This window comes from Carassius carassius, chromosome 2 (genome assembly GCF_963082965.1).
Source record: "Carassius carassius chromosome 2, fCarCar2.1, whole genome shotgun sequence".
NCBI classification, from domain to species: domain Eukaryota; kingdom Metazoa; phylum Chordata; class Actinopteri; order Cypriniformes; family Cyprinidae; genus Carassius; species Carassius carassius.
In genome coordinates, this window is record NC_081756.1 from 11,241,926 (window position 1) to 11,258,820 (window position 16,895).

Genomic DNA, 16,895 nt, shown 5'->3' on the forward strand with positions numbered 1-16,895 from the left:
AGACCAAACGAAACAAACATAGAGCATATATCAAACAAAAACATTTTCACATGTTTATGCTGTTGTGTTTCACAGATATATATATATTTAATACCTTTAAGTAAACTTAGCCTTGTCAGTGAATTATTTTTTTTTTATCAATCTGAAGACAATGCCACACCAAACTTTTGCAATGTCAGCTTTACGGACTGGCCAGCAGCTCCAACAGCTGAAATAATAAATGAATTTATATACTAAGTATATAAAGTATACTATAATGCAAGTCATTAAAAACAAGCTTTGTGCATCAAAAAAGATTCAACTGAGGATCCAAACTGAGGTTCGGTTGATTTTCCCTGTAAAAAAACATTGATGATTTGATATGACACTAAACAGACTCTCTAAGTACATCTTGTAAACTCCGTTTTGTATAAAATACAAGAAATTTCTGCTAATATCTTTCATTTCTTAACCTGAAATCAATTCACCTGACCTTGATCCATTATCACTGCAGCCAAAAGGGATGAAACTGTAATACCAAATCAAACTGAAGTGGTAAAAACATTCTCTCTCTCTCTCTCTCACACACACACACACACACACATACACATACACTATACGGGTACTGTGAGATATTAGAGGAATACAACATCCCCTAAAACATCATTCCTTTCACCACAATATCCACACATTTTTGTGTGTTTTAAAATTGTGGTTTATTCAATACCAGCAGAAAAAACAACCACAGTAAAAAAAAAAAAAGATAAAAACATACAATATAAAATTGTAATGTTATCCATTCATTTCACATTGCATCTCTTAAGGAAGAGTGCTAAGAATCAAGGTCAGGAGAAGCACTTCAGTCGAAGAATCATGGACAGCAGGAGAAATTTAGTGTGTTTTATATAGATAACCTGTTAACAGCCTTAACGACAGTGTCAATTTAAGTGCCTATTTCATAAGGGCCAGTTTTTATTAATACATCCCAACACTGGATATATATTGGCCAATATTGGTTATATAAATGTGTGCACATTAAGATTTAAGTATCATCTAATGCTCACTCAAAGTTTTTTATAATGTATATTATATTGGTGTGATGCCTAATTTTACTCATATCATTTAAAATGATCAACTTAATTAGTTTTTAGTGTTTTAATTTCTTTAGAAAGTGACAGTTGTAATACTGGCTGATATAGCTGTTGTACTCTCATTTTCCTGACATTATTCTGAAGGTGCTTATTTATTATTATTATTATTTTACATACAGTAAATGCACATTCAAATAACCTTTCGAAAAAAAATCCAATGCAGAAATATCCATCCACTTCTATAAAGATTTGAGAAGCAGACATGATAGATTCACAAAATGAATACTGAGCAGAAACAAGTGGAACACAAATTATAATGGGAGAAGAGTGGATGATTTCTCAATGAAGTTGATGAAGGAGATTCCAAAATATAGTAAATAAGTTCAGCAAAAAATGCAATCAACTCAGTGAAAAGATGACATCATGTGGCTCCTGTGTAAAACAAAACAAGAATGACATTAAAAACTGAATTTTAACATCAGCATTCTTCTGTGAACAATGCAAACAGTTATCAGCTAACAGGTTAGTTATTCAGGCCGTTCTCAAAATCAAGCATGATCATGTGCCTCTAAAACATCAATCACTAATAGCTGGATTATAGGTCATTAAAGTTTTGCAGTTCCTGCATCTCATATTACATATCGCATCCCCTGCGCCGTCCAATTGCACGCTGGTTGATTTGTTTGTATAATATCCCTCAGGCAATGCTTCTGGCTCGCCTCTGGGTCTTTCCCTTTAATGTAAGGCTGTCCTATAAAAAGGTGACTTGCCTGCGCCCCAAGCATCTCAGGTCGAGGAGTCTTGATATCCAGCAGCAGCTGGCACAACACTGTATCAGCACAAACACATGCCACAAACTAGCTGACCTTTCTCTCCTCCCACTGCTATGCCAACAATGCCACACCTCTTCCATTCTGCCCGCGGGCAGACGCCATGCCACCCACTGCTCCTTTGAGGTCTTATCTTAAAACCATCCATACCATAGACATACAGTAGCTCTTGAGGAAACAGAACAGTAGTCATGTATTTTGAGGGTGCTATTTTATGTTAACAAATGTTATGTTTAAAAAAATAAAAATAGTGCACACATGGTACAGTAAGAAAAAAGTTGCAAAACTGTCACAGGAGTGGTACCCTGAGATACAAAAGCTAAAAGGAACATCTTTGTACCTTATTTGCCCCTAAACTATACATAATAGTACCTTAAAGGTACACATTACTTTAAAATTATGTATTAGCACATAAGATTTAAAAGGTTTAGTTCATCCAAAAAAGCTGAAAGCTAAATATGCAAAGCTGCATATAAGTACTTTAAAAGTTCATAAATAAATATTAGTAAACTTTTGAAAGGATACTGCCTACTACCTGTTTTTTCTGAGAGTGTATTAGTGTAAAGCATATAACTCCTTAGCTGAACTTAACATGTGCAATGTGGATACACCGAATTCTGTACACTACATTCTTACCAAGGTCGTGGGTCCGATTCTAACACACTAACTCATAAGCCATGTATACCTTAAATGCATTTCAATTCTTTAAGCTTTCACTGTCAGTTTGTACAGAATCATCTGCCAAAGGCATAAATTCACATTTAAAAACACTCTAAAAAAACGTGGCTTCCAGCTTTCAACAAGTTGCTAAATTTTAACAGGGCCAAAAAAAAGATAATTTTCTTCATAATCAAAGCATTAATTTCTGCTAAGATGGTCAAGGGGAGGCAATTCTTAGACATGAATTATCCTAGTTATGACTGCTTAAGTTAAGTAATTCAAATTAAACAGAAAAATGGCAACAATATGTCTATGGGTATTATACAAGTCTTATTTTATTAAGAGGTAATATTAGAGAAATATATAGTTGAGTCATGAAAGTCTAGATCGCGCACGCTGATGGGTTGTTAACGTAACCGATGATATTCAGGGAGTTAAGTGACTTGGCACAAGCTGATTGGTTCATGCTGCATTTGCAGCCAACAAGCTTACTGCCTTGCATTTATATGGCTGGCTAGCATTCACTAGAGATTCCTGCTGCGCGCTTTTGAGAGTTTTTCTGAAACCTTCCACCTTCCCCAGCTCCACCTATATAGATCTGCAACAGGGTTATTTTATATGCTATTTGTGCAGCAGCAGTATGCACTGTATCGCCGTATGCATTGGCAGTAGCAAGTTCCTGTACTTGCTTGCAGCAGCAGAAATGAACATTTTAGAGTGGCTTTATATATATATATATATATATTATATATATATATATATATATATATATAATGTGTATATATATAATGTGTGTATATATATATATATATAATGTGTGTATATATATATATATATATATATATATATATATATATATATATATATATATATATATATATATAAAGAAGGTTAGGAAAAAAGTTTTTAAAATGCCATTTTATCGGTGCCGTTGTATTTTGCATTTTTGTATGATTATTCTCATACAATGGAGCTTTACTTTAAATGCATGGAATTGTTTTTTGGATTACATTGTTTTCTTTCCAAAGTCCTTACCATTAAGAAAAAAAAAACCTTAAGTACATGCAAAAAAATAATAATAATTTGCACTTACACTGAAGATGAGTGGGGTTTTACCTATGCTCCACCACAAAGCTCATGGTGGTGCCGTCGAAGGAGGGGGGAGCGATGATCCTTGGCCCTTGCTGGGAGGTGATGCTGATGACGGGCTGCATGTTGTTAGCCAGCCTGCTGGTTTTAACATGTTGAGCCACAGAGGTTGTTTGTGAGGACTTCCCAGATGGCATGTAATAAGGGCTCTCCATGTATGCTCCATCCTCCTGATGTCCCATGTGTGAATGGGATTTATCCCCATCATCTGCTTCTGACTGCATAGAAAGCTGGGACTGAATAGTGCATGCGGGGATCATCGTGGTTGGCATGTATCCTGGGTAAAACATGTAGGTATGGCCATAAGCTCCTGGGCCGAGAGCAAGAGGGGATATTGGCAGTGGGACAGGGGTCATGGGAGGCTGCTGCGGCATGGGGACATCCACATACTGCCCGGTTTCTGGGTCAAAGAGACGCCTGGTTGATGGCTGCACTGGAGTGTCCACCAAGTAGTAGCTTCCTGTGGTGGGATCCAGCAGCATCTTTCTTTGGGTTGCCTGGAAGTGATCTGTTGGGATGGGGGAGGGTAGAACTGTAGGGGAAAAGCAAATGACTTGAGGCTGAGCAGCTTGTATTGTTACAGGCAGGGGTGTGTGGTAAATAGTGGCGGTAGGGGTATCTGGGGACTGTCTCTCCATGACAAAAGATGAACGTTTTGGTGACGGATAGCCACTGTAACCCAGGTAAGAAGGTGGACTGGCCGTTTGGGTTTTACCTCCTCCAGCTGGGATTGTATAAACAGACATTTTGCCCAATCCAGCGGTGGTTGGCTTTATTGCAGATGTTGCTTGAGGCTTTACTGGTATGGTTAAGTAGTTCTCAGAATCTGCTGTGGAAGTGAACTGCAATGGGGCAAACTCTGTTTCACTGCCATTCGACCTCTCCCTCTCTTCCAGTACACACTTCGGCTGTGATATCTTCAGGGAAATGGGTATTTTTGGAGATTTAGGTGCAACAGCTTTGGAGCTCAGAGGTGATGCAACATGTGTTGTTTGTGGTGCTTTTGTTGCTAATGGCTTCTGGCTTATATTCTTACATGTTGTTCCTGTGAGCTGCATGATTGGTTTAGGTCTGTTTGGCTCTTCCCCGGTGATCGGAGTGGTTGATGACTTGTTGTCATTTTTAGGTGCCATCTCCTTCAGGGTTGAGTTTGAATCTCGTCTCAGAAATCTATCAGCGGGAGTGGAGCTAGAATTGCTTTCCTGTTCCTCTACGCTGTGTTCCTCGCTGGTGATGAGCGAGAGCACATGGCTATCTGTTATCGGTCGTGGCTCTTTTTTTCTCTTCCACTCGTTCTTGTCAAAAACATACAGTTGTTCCATCGTTTTGACAGCAGCTTGCAATTTTTCCAAAGCAGCCTGGTTGGCCATCTTGGGTTCAATCGTCTTCTCGGCTGTGTCACTTGTTTTATCTTGTTTTTGTGTGCTTGTTTCAATTTTTAATCCGGCTGGCACTTCTTGCTTTGGTAGCCTGTTAGCTTCAGTAACGTGAGGAGAGGACCTGTCAATTTCAACTATATCCTCTGGAAGTCTCTTGGGGAGGTCTGTTATTATATTTCCAGATTGCTTCACATTGCTATTTGTCTTCACAGACTGGCATTTAATCACTATGGGTGAAAGAGAGGCTGAGTTCTGATAAGGACTCTGCTTTAATGTCTTGTGCTCTCCATCACGAGTCGAGTGGCTAGATTTGTTGTCGTTGTTATCTAAAGACACAAAGTGATATGAGCTCTTAACCAGTTTACGCACGTCTCTAACCTGGTAAATGGGGGTCTGTAACTTGCCCTTGTTATCTCTAATGTCTCGGACTACAAAGTGAGGCACTTTGTCAGACGACTCACCCTTGAAAGCCGCGGCGAGCGCTTGGCATCTGTTGTCCTCGGCTGTCTTGGAGCCTAAATTGGGAGTCAGTAACTTGGCAATATTGAACGGGTCGTTTTTGTTGTCCCGAACGCTCCGCAAACTTATTTTGATTTCGGGCGACTTTGATGTCATAGCGCTGCGCGTGGCGTCTGATACATACGAACGCCACTTCAAAGCTCCGCTCTCTGCTTGATCGCACGTGGAGGAATTCGCGTTCCGCGGCGGTTTCCTGAGGTCCGTCTCTGTGGATGGAAGCTGTATGCTTGGCACAAACAAATGTGACATTTTAGTGTGCTTGCCGCTCGCCGAATCGACGCTGGAGCTGGTTTCCTCCCGACACTCGCGTAACTGTTTCTCCTCAGGACTTTTGTCGTTTTTATGTTCCTTTCGAAATTCTAGCTCGTCGTCCCTCCACGATCTGAACGCGCTATTTTGGCTTCGAAGCAGCGTGCTTTTGGATGCTTCGAATGCTCCTTTTTTAGTATCATTCGCCAACTCTAAATTCGTTTCTGATGCTTTCGTCAAAGTCTCTTCTTTGCGCCCGTCGTCTTTGGCATCGCTTGAATTACCGTCTACTATGTCGCCCAGATCGTCCACGCAGACGATCGTGAAGTCGGAGTCGGTTTCGGAGAATTTCGAGCTTTGCCTTTGCAGCCCCTTGGAATTTTTCTTGTCCGCTTTCTCTCTGTGTGCCTCGTGCGTCCCGAAGCACGGAGAGGGCGAGTGGTGCGCCTCACATATCTCACCCCTCTCCATTTTCCGCTCCTGCTCGAACTGCATTTTCTTAGAAATTACATTTTTGAGGAGACTCGATGCGAATATGGCTTTCTTGTGTGTGTCTTCCATGCTTTCCCCTGCATTGCAGGGTCGCTTGCTGGCCTCACTCCCTTGAGCGCTTGGCAAGGTGTTTGTAACTTCATCTGTGGAACGTGATCCTCCTGTGCTTTCATTTACAGGCTGCCCGGATTTGACATTGCACCGAAAATCGAGCGTTTCAGTCAGTGTTATGAGGCCACTTTGGCCATGTGAAAACGTACCCATGAGCTCAGTCTTTTTTGCGGTGGACGATGCCTTTTTGTGTCTGACTAAATTGCCGTTCAGAGCAAATATCTCGACGGGGGGCGCTCGCATGCTGGTCAAAGTCAAGCCCGTTATCCCCTTACCGTCCCTCTTTTTGGCGAAATGGAAATTGGATGTTGAGCCTTTATGCGCTACTAAATTTTGATCTCGCCCCTTGCCATACTTCAGGTCAACAAATGTCGACCACCTGTTGATTCCCAGCCCATGCTCTGAAGCAGAAGACTCACTCGAAGTACTAAAGTTTATGGCATCAAAATATGGGTACGCCAAACTTTTGAAAGCCCTGGCGGTGAGATTGCGCACTTCCTTATCGGCGTCATCGAGCTCGCTCACCGCGCTGGACGCACCGCTTGAATACTCGTTCACATCTTTGCTTTTCAGTTTGCTGCCAAAATGCAACCGCCCCGGCACAGCAATGAAACACTTTGCGTTATCACACATTTTGTCGCCCCTCGCATCCATTCCTTTCAAAACATAGCGACTTATGCCTTTTGCTTGATCTTGGATGGTGCTTGGTTTATTCACAGCGCGGGAAGTGGCTTTGATTGACAGGTGAATGTGCCCGGCTGTATTTTGCTTTTTTGACAGCCCCCCATCTGAGCTGGCACATATTTCCGTGTCACATAGGCTGCTTTCAGGCTTACTGCTGCCCAGTGCTTTGCTCGTATTAGCCTGGTTGTTGGACGCCTCTTTTGCCCCTATCGTTTCATCGCTGTCAAAAGACGCATAATCGACGAATGAGTAGACCTGGAGATCGTCCTCGATATCCCAGCTGGATCCCGTCTCCAAGTCGTAATCCGCATCATGGTCCAACTCCAAAAGTTGGATTTCGTGAGTTGTGATATAGTGCGATTCATCTTCACGGACTTCAGGCGTGCCACGATCCGAAAGCACCACAGTGACTTCATCGTCCGATTCACTTTCGCTGCTCATATAAACATCATCGTATTGTCCATGGTTATTGTTTCCTGGGCTCGGTGTCTCTAAATTTGGTGATCTGGGCTTTTCTGTTTTCATGGTACAGTTCGAGTCGTTTTTATAATCTTGAAGTATTTCCGTTGCTGCTGTTTCAAAAGAGCTCGACTTTTCCACGCATTCCTCCACGGTGCATGTAGATTCTTTTACTTTTTCAGTGCAAGGGTTATGCTCTCCTTGTGAATCGCTCATGCCGCTAATGCTTTTAATTATTGCCAGATGATTCGAGTCGCCAGTAAATGTCACTTTCACTGTCTTTGTATCATCCAATTGCAGTTCCAGCAGGTCTTTCAGATCCAAATAATTTGACTCTTCTTGTGCGTCTATCAGGCGCATGTCCCGTTTGGAAAGAAAGTTTTGAAACGAATCGGTGTCTTCTCGGTAAATCAGTGTTTTCTCGGATGCTGCCATTGGATGTGTTGGCTGTAAAGCCGTGGTTGTAAAATCTTTTAGGAGTATTTTAGGTTAGACACCAGTCCCCAGGAATCCCCACTGCACTGCCTGGTGACCAATCCTATTAAAGCTTTGGCTCTGCTCTGCCTTCCTCGCCCGCAGTTGCTAGTGCTGCACTCGAGACCGTCATTTTACACGCGCGCCAGACGTTCACGCGACCTCCTTTCAGTGAGGCAAACGACACTTACACACACCCTACTGTACGTTCTCGTGGAATATGTCACAGATATTCCCGTAACAATGCGATGGGGGGCGTATATCTGAAGACAGACGGAGCCCGAGTTCCATGACACAGCCTGTTGTGTTGTGCCACTTAAAATGCATATGACTGCTAATTTAGAGCAGATGACGAAATGCGAAAACGGCTATTTTAGAACCAGGATGTTATGTTCAGCGTGTTTTGTTACATACAGCAGACAAGGCTGTCACCCACAACATTTGTGCTAAAAACGAATCTTCTTTAAGCTTCTCGCTCAACAATGTGCGCTTTTGACGTGTCACCGCCTTAAACCAAAAAAAAGAAGCATGTCACAGCCATTTAATCACTCTCAGTCATGTGATGGAAATGTTGACGCTCTAAATGGAGATACAGCATGATGAATATGAGAGGGAGTCAGAGTCAGTGATGAGGCATCGATAAATACAGGCGAAAATAGCTTTGCCAAAGTAGACAGTGGATGAATTCGTATTTTTGGGTAATTGGGCAATTTGGTTACAGTCGCCTATTAGCCTACTTCGTATAAGATATAATTGCTTTTTATTTTTTCCACCATCATTATGTGGAATGTTTAATTTTCATGATTAAAAAGTCGTTTTTGGAGCAAGATCAGCACCACAGCACTGGACAGCTCCTGTGCATTAAACTACGTAATTTGTCTCCGAATCAGGATGCACTCAAAACAATAAATGTTTTTATCACATTTAGTTATTTAAATTTTTCCACATTTAAATAAACAGTAATGAGCTTTAATATATTCTCTCAATATGAATGAACTATAGGCAGTGCTTAATTTGTAAATTGCGGGGCCCCTAACAAAGCGGATCCGGCATGTGATTACAGGAGGGAGAGGTAACGGAACATTCGCGCAATCACATTGCTGGACCAGTTTAAGTGATTTTAAGAGCTTGCATCAGTTGCATTTAGGGTCTGTAAGGTCATGAAAATGCCATGCGATTTTAAAACAACAATTTCCAGGCCTAAAAACGTTTTGAAAAAGTTGTGGAATTGTATTTTTCAAATCTCTGTGTAATAGTTATAATCAGGTCCTACATTTCTGTGGTTTTAATAATTATCGAAGCTTTCAAGTTTATAAAGAGGTAAATTCCTGCATTTATTCAACATAGCTTGTAGGTTTGAATAATAAAATAAATCCACACAAACAAGATTCAATCAGTCATTCGAAACCATAAACTCTCTCGGAGCGCGCTTCACATCAGCGCATCTTGTCTGCACTTCAGCGACCTGCTGCAAACTGCGATACAAGACTCACTCGCATATCGATCGGGACAGCTGACAGAACTATCACTTGACTTGAATAATCGGGTAATTGTTGCATTGTCACAAAAATGTATAATTTGTACACATTTTAAGTATTTTAAGCCATTTGGTACTCGCGCGCTCCACATGCTGTAGGCTATGAGCCCTCGCAGTCACATCCACATCGCAGTCACGCGTATCAAGCCGCCTCGCGAGTGTTAGCTTATATAAGAGTTATTTTTCGTAGTTTGTTGAGTTTAAGCAACCAAATACACACAATATGATCTCTGATGGTTGTTGACAGATAAAACTGTTTCATGCCACACTCTACTAAAATACAGGGGGGAAATGAAAGAAAAGGGTGGGGGGGGGGGGTCAAATATTAAACACTGCGTCGTCAGTGTTTGTGTTGTATCAGACACGTGCAATTAACATTAGGCTATATGAAAAACAAGCTCAAATGGAGTTAACAATGTTTTTGGCCGGCGAAAACATGAAACATGGTGTTAGCTTTCACTGTTATGCTGATGATACTCAGCTCTATATTTCTTCGCAGCCCGGTGAAACACACCAATTTGAAAAACTAATGGATTGCATAGTCGATATAAAAAACTGGATGACGAGTAATTTCTTACTGCTAAATTCTGAAAAAAAACAGAGGTGTTAATTATAGGACGTAAAAACTCTGCCTGTAATAACCTAGAACACTGTCTAAGACTTGATGGTTGTTCTGTCAATTCTTCGTCATCAGTTAGGAACCTAGGTGTGCTATTTGATCACAATCTTTCCTTAGAAAGCCACGTTTCTAGCATTTGTAAAACTGCATTTTTCCATCTCAAAAATATATCTAAATTACGGCCTATGCTCTCAATGTCAAATGCAGAAATGTTAATCCATGCATTTATGACCTCAAGGTTAGATTATTGTAATGCTTTATTGGGTGGTTGTTCTGCACGCTTAGTAAACAAACTACAGCTAGTCCAAAATGCAGCAGCAAGAGTTCTTACTAGAACCAGGAAGTATGACCATATTAGCCCGGTCCTGTCAACACTGCACTGGCTCCCTATCAAGCATCGCATAGATTTTAAAATATTGCTTATTACTTATAAAGCCCTGAATGGTTTAGCACCTCAGTATTTGAATGAGCTCCTTTTACATTATAATCCTCTACGTCCGCTACGTTCTCAAAACTCAGGCAATTTGATAATACCTAGAATATCAAAATCAACTGCAGGTGGCAGATCCTTTTCCTATTTGGCGCCTAAACTCTGGAATAACCTACCTAACATTGTTCGGGAGGCAGACACACTCTTGCAGTTTAAATCTAGATTAAAGACCCATCTCTTTAACCTGGCATACACATAACATACTAATATGCTTTTATTATCCAAATCCGTTAAAGGATTTTTAGGCTGCATTAATTAGGTAAACCGGAACCGGAAACACTTCCCATAACACCCTATGTACTTGCTACATCATTAGAAGAATGGCATCTACGCTAATATTTGTCTGTTTCTCTCTTGTTCCGAGGTCACCGTGGCCACCAGATCCAGTCTGTGTCCAGATCAGAGGGTCACTGCAGTCACCCGGATCCAGTACGTATCCAGACCAGATGCTGGATCAGCACCTAGAAAGGACCTCTACATCCCTGAAAGACAGCAGAGACCAGGACAACTAGAGCCCCAGATACAGATCCCCTGTAAAGACCTTGTCTCAGAGGAGCACCAGGACAAGACCACAGGAAACAGATGATTCTTCTGCACAATCTGATTTTGCTGCAGCCTGGAATTGAACTACTGGTTTCGTCTGGTCAGAGGAGAACTGGCCCCCCAACTGAGCCTGGTTTCTCCCAAGGTTTTTTTCTCCATTCTGTCACCGATGGAGTTTCGGTTCCTTGCCGCTGTCGCCTCTGGCTTGCTTAGTTGGGGACACTTCATCTACAGCGATATCGTTGACTTGATTGCAAATAAATGCACAGACACTATTTAACTGAACAGAGATGACATAACTGAATCCAATGATGAATTGCCTTTAACTATCATTTTTGCATTATTGACACTGTTTTCCTAATGAATGTTGTTCAGTAGCTTTGACGCAATGTATTTTGTTTAAAGCGCTATATAAATAAAGGTGACATTGACATTGACATTTAAGTCTAAAAAGAAACTTTTTGATGCTAAATGCTTTTTACATCAAAATAAATAATTTTTAATTTGTAAATGATTGTAAAGATTGTAAAGTAATGTAAAGATTGTTTGCTTTATTATACAGTACACATACAGTAGAATAAGGCCTCCTGGAGACCTGAAAAGACTGGCAAATTTTTCAGACTGGTATATCATGTTGCATTCCTTCAGCAACTGTAAGCTGAATGAAAAGACCACCATACAACTGACTGAGCCTTAGATCTGACCTAGTTTGCAGTATTAAAGACCCTTCTTTACCAAATCAACACCATCAGTTTTTAGTATGATGCTTTGAAAGATTATATATTTCATAAATTCTATCTACAGTTTTGTATGTTGTGTTTTCTGGGAATAAACACACACACACACTAATGCACACATGCGTATACCAGGGTGCCACAAACAGGGTAATTTTAGTGCGCTATTTAAATGGCTCCTGTCTGCTCAAGCGTGTTCAGATACAGTTACATTCAGTGGCCATATTAATCCAACAGGTGTTAAATCATGTCATCTATTAATCATCAAATGGCAGTTCACAGTTTAGAGCTGATTAGTTAGACACACCCAAATACAGCTTACATTCTCAGCCAATTTTTCTTGATTAATGTAAGTGTGCTGTAAGTTTTCATCATTGGATTGCAATGTCTTAATCTAATGTAGTTAGAGGGCTTCTTCGTGGTCAGTCAGGATTCTCCTTTCCTGTGATTCTGTTAATATATACAATATAATGACTTCTTTTAAAACTGTCAGTCCTAACAGAGGTAATACATCTTGTTTAAACCACTTACTGAGTTAGTTCACAGCAGCCGTGTTAAGGGTTTATCAAGTGGTGTGTGCAGAGTTCAGGACCCTGTGATCTTAGATAGAGAATCTCACTGATAACTCTGAAACTCATCCTGAGTGTTTGACCATCTGTATGCAGTCATTCATCATTCACCACAGCACTGCTCAGAGCCAGGGCAGGGGCTTTCCAGCTTGTTCTGCATATTGATGTCAATGATTGTGAGAATGAGTGTCTAAGGTAAGTTAAGGCCTCTCTAGGGGTCAGATGGACTCAGGTCAGAGCAACTTAAATGAAGCTCTTCTTGCAGCTATTGTATGAAAGTTGAATACATATTTTTATTTCATAGAAATTCTTGGTCAGATAAAATGTATTTCAGGTGTTTATAGTAAATGATTAAGACTGACTTTGGTTATGTTAATTATATTTATAATATTTTATAGTAGTTCAGGTGGTAACATAACTGGATTAAGTGAAATATTTATTATATTTATTTACATTGAGGTATTTAGCTTTTTCTTAGAAACAAGGTATATAATGTTTAGTTGACTACCAGTATATTAGATATTAGTAGTGGTCAGTCACCCTAACAACTTGGTTTATATTTGGCATTCCCTATTGCCCTGTCTGTCAGCGGTCTCGTTCATATCTATGCAATAGTTTGAAGCAGTCCACTCATGGCACATTAGCCTTCCTGCCAGAATGCAGCGGTTGTCTGGAGAACTATATTAAGTCTGTCTTGCAACTGAGACTTTGTTTGCACAGAAACTCTGTTTTATGAGTATCCATATTGAGTGAATGCTTTTTGCCACAGAGTGTGTCTGCGATGTGACAGTAAAGTCGCTGGACTGGTCTAATATTCAGAGTCACATTTCACAACTTTTTAGTATCTGTAAGACGGGACATCCACAGTATATATCTGGAGGTCTCTAAAACAAATTTACAGGATTAAAAGATCAACTACAAGTGTCAGTCTAACTTTTGCACTTTTAGATTAAATGCAAAAATCAGATGTTATATAAATGTTTGTAAGACACGTTTAGTTGCTATATTAACAGCTAGTACATAAAAAAAAAAAGTAATAAAAGTGTCAAACCTTTTTGTTGTTGCCTTGAGCATTAATATGTTACACTGACAGTATTAAAAAGCACATTGGTGATAATCTTCTTGAAAACTAAAATAGATATTACGTTGCTGAGTGTCTGAAGGCACCTGTAAAAGACCTGTGTGTGTTCTTACAGAGAGATGGAAAGATACAGTGAGCTGACAGCAAAACACAAAGTGATGGCAGGAATGCTTCATCTCTGATTCTCAGACATTATTCAAGCACACATATGCACACAATGACCTTCACACAAACCTTATTGAATTTAATACTTTATTTTAACTGTACAATGTTTGTACAATGAAATTCAAAGTGCATCTTTTTGTGGTAGAAAAAGAAAAATGAGTACTCTTTCAGACTTAAGGTTAAGAATTAAGAATAGATTAAGAATGGTTAGTATGTTTATGAAGCTGTTTTCCTTGCCTTAATTAACATCTTGGGAAGTGAAAAACTGCATGTTTGTAAGAAACAAATCCATAAAAAGTGATTTAACTTAAAACCATTAATTCTGGACGAAATATGAGTCCATAACGCTTCCTCCAGTGAAAAAGTCCTGTATTCTCTCACATTTAATTCCACAAAAATTTGTTTAGAATTGTTTTTGCGCGTGAATGGTTTTCGATCTATGCATATATCTCTACTGATTCATGTGAAATTATTATTAATTTTTTTCACTGGAGAAAGCATTATTATGGATTTTAGCTGGAAGCAACAGTTTGATGTTAAAAATGTCGTGATGAATTAGCAAATATTTATTAGTAAATATTCAGCCAATTTTAATTTTGGGGCAGTCTATTCCTTTAACTAGTCTAGATCAGTTAATCATCCATAAAAATATTTTAATAATGAAATCTTTAATTTGGCTATATGGTGTAATTGCAGTATATTTTTATGGCCTTTAGAAGACTATAACATACATGCATTCAAATTATATCTTACATTTCCCACTTTATCCACATATGTTTATTCATTGCTGGACTGGACTCTAGTCATATAAATAATATAAAAGAGTTTCATATTTTGAGAATGAGATGTAGGCTACATTTATTTACTTAATATTTTTTATATAATGTAACATTATTCATTAAAGCTGCATGCACTCAGAGTGCAACATCTGTTTGATTGACTGATAATATTATATCAAACACATTCCTTTACTGTTTCAATTTGTTAGGAGTCTGTTAGTTTTAATAGGCAACATTTGTGGACATTATTAATCAGTGCACAAGTGTTACAGGTAGAGTTCAGACTTCACCACTAGAGGACAGTCGAGTGTTAAGGATTTCACATTCCCACCTGACCATCTGTAAAGTACAGTCTCGTGAATGTTTCCCTGGATTGTACTACTGTTGCCTGTATTTTTATACCATGGTCATTAGTTTTCCCACAAAATTGTGTTACTGCAAATTATTGATTATATATTGAAAATATTCTGAATATTAAACACTAGTTTATGAATATCTTTAAACTGTGAATCATATGCAGTAAAACTCAATGAATTTCTTTTTCTATTTTATCTTATTGTTTTGTGGCCTTGAACATTTATTACAGCATATTACAACCATTTCTGAAGGATCACTGCAAACTGGAGTAATTATAATTACTGACTGCAGAAAATTCAGCCATAAATGACACTTCAAACTATATTCAAATAGAAAGCTAAAAACATATATTATTGTTTTTACTGTATTTCGCTCAAATAACTGCAGCCTTGGTGAACATAAGAGATGTCTTTCAAAAACATTTATTCCAAATGTTTGACCAGTATTTATACATTATAAATTATATTGATGATAGCTATGCAGATATTTGCATCTTTCCTCCAACTAAAAGGTCACTTCAGTGCCACTGTCTATGTTTGTCCACTTTATAGTGAATTTGCCGCAGTCAGCAACGAGACCTGATGAAACTCACTCAGCAGCTGGCCAGTAAGTTCTGCCGTCGCTGGGCACATCGGCTCTTTTTCTAAATGACCGGGACATATTGGCTCAGAGCAGTTTGGGGCTGCATTAGGAACGAGAGACTGAGATTGTAGCGCAGGTGGAGGATATATCCTATCCTATCTTATCTTATCCTATCTCCTATGTCTGGAACATTTGTTTTGTGGGAGACTGCCGTTATAAATGAATTCAATTGTTTAAGGTCAGAAGTGTTTGCAGATCTTGTCACACATGTTAGCTACTGAGAGGATAAACAACTTACTGTTTGCAAAAACACTTAAGAGATGACATAAGCCATTCATGTCACAATATCTGGGGGAGAAATTGAATGGTGCATGATGCAAGATTAGATTGGACACCTTTAATAAAAATGAGTCTTAAGGTGCTATTATATAATCTAACAGTCAAACCCATTTTAAATAAATGAATAAACAGATGAAACAAAAAGCCCAGTGGCACAGAGCTTTCAGATTTATCTACTGGAGCAATTTGACTTAACCTCGATTGGTGACGTTATTTTCTGAAGCAATTTGCAATAATGCATTGTTATGTTAATTGCCATTGCAATTCATTATGTTTACATAGTGCAACATGACATGTTAGAGATGCAATTTAGCTTGAAATGCTTTATCTTGTTCAAGGGGTGTAACTTCATATCGCTCAGAAAAGAAGTGGTATGATATCAAGATGGTTTGTATTCATGGCCAAAGGAACACGACTGTTTCCACTTATCTTTTCTTCAGTGATTAACAGAAGCCCCTGAAGTGAATGAACCCGGGACTGAATACAGTATATCAATTGTATGAACATAACTCTAATTCAAATGATCTTTAACAATGTTACAAAAATGAAGGAATACATGTGTTTTAATAAAAAAGGATTTTTTTTTATGACAAACTGCTGTTATACAGTACTTATTGATTAATTCATGGTCTCAAAATTACTGTCTAGCTCAACAATACTTCAATATGATGATGGCAAATTATTATTATGGATTATTAAGCATTATGCTGCCGCAATCAATTCGATGATTGTCAAAAGGGATTACTAACATGCATAGAGTAAATCAGACAACCTTCATAAAAACAATGCCCTCTTGAGGATTATCATTATAGTCAATCATATTAAGACTCCTGCACCTTACTTACCATGGTAATATCAGCAGTGGCATGACTTATTCAGTCAGGTATGTTGTATCAACCCAACTTCTGATGTAAACAAACGCAACAGGAAAAGGGTAGGCCTATATCAGTTTAGGACTGACTGAAAAAAATAAGTAAAAATTCAGAGACGAGAAAAGAAACACCAAGACAGGTATAGATTTAAA

The 16,895-nt window shown here is 39.0% G+C and overlaps 1 protein-coding gene across 1 annotated transcript; it reads right to left on the reverse strand.

Moving 5' to 3' along the window:
• Window positions 1–1,181: 1,181 nt before the first annotated feature.
• Window positions 1,182–8,399, reverse strand: LOC132102444 (uncharacterized protein C4orf54 homolog). Its single transcript, XM_059507256.1, has 2 exons — window positions 3,654–8,399; window positions 1,182–1,502 (listed from the first exon to the last, which is right to left on the reverse strand). The coding sequence occupies exon 1, from the start codon at window positions 8,035–8,037 to the stop codon at window positions 3,673–3,675; it is 4,365 nt and encodes a 1,454-aa protein (XP_059363239.1). The 5' UTR covers window positions 8,038–8,399; the 3' UTR covers window positions 1,182–1,502; window positions 3,654–3,672.
• Window positions 8,400–16,895: the final 8,496 nt, after the last annotated feature.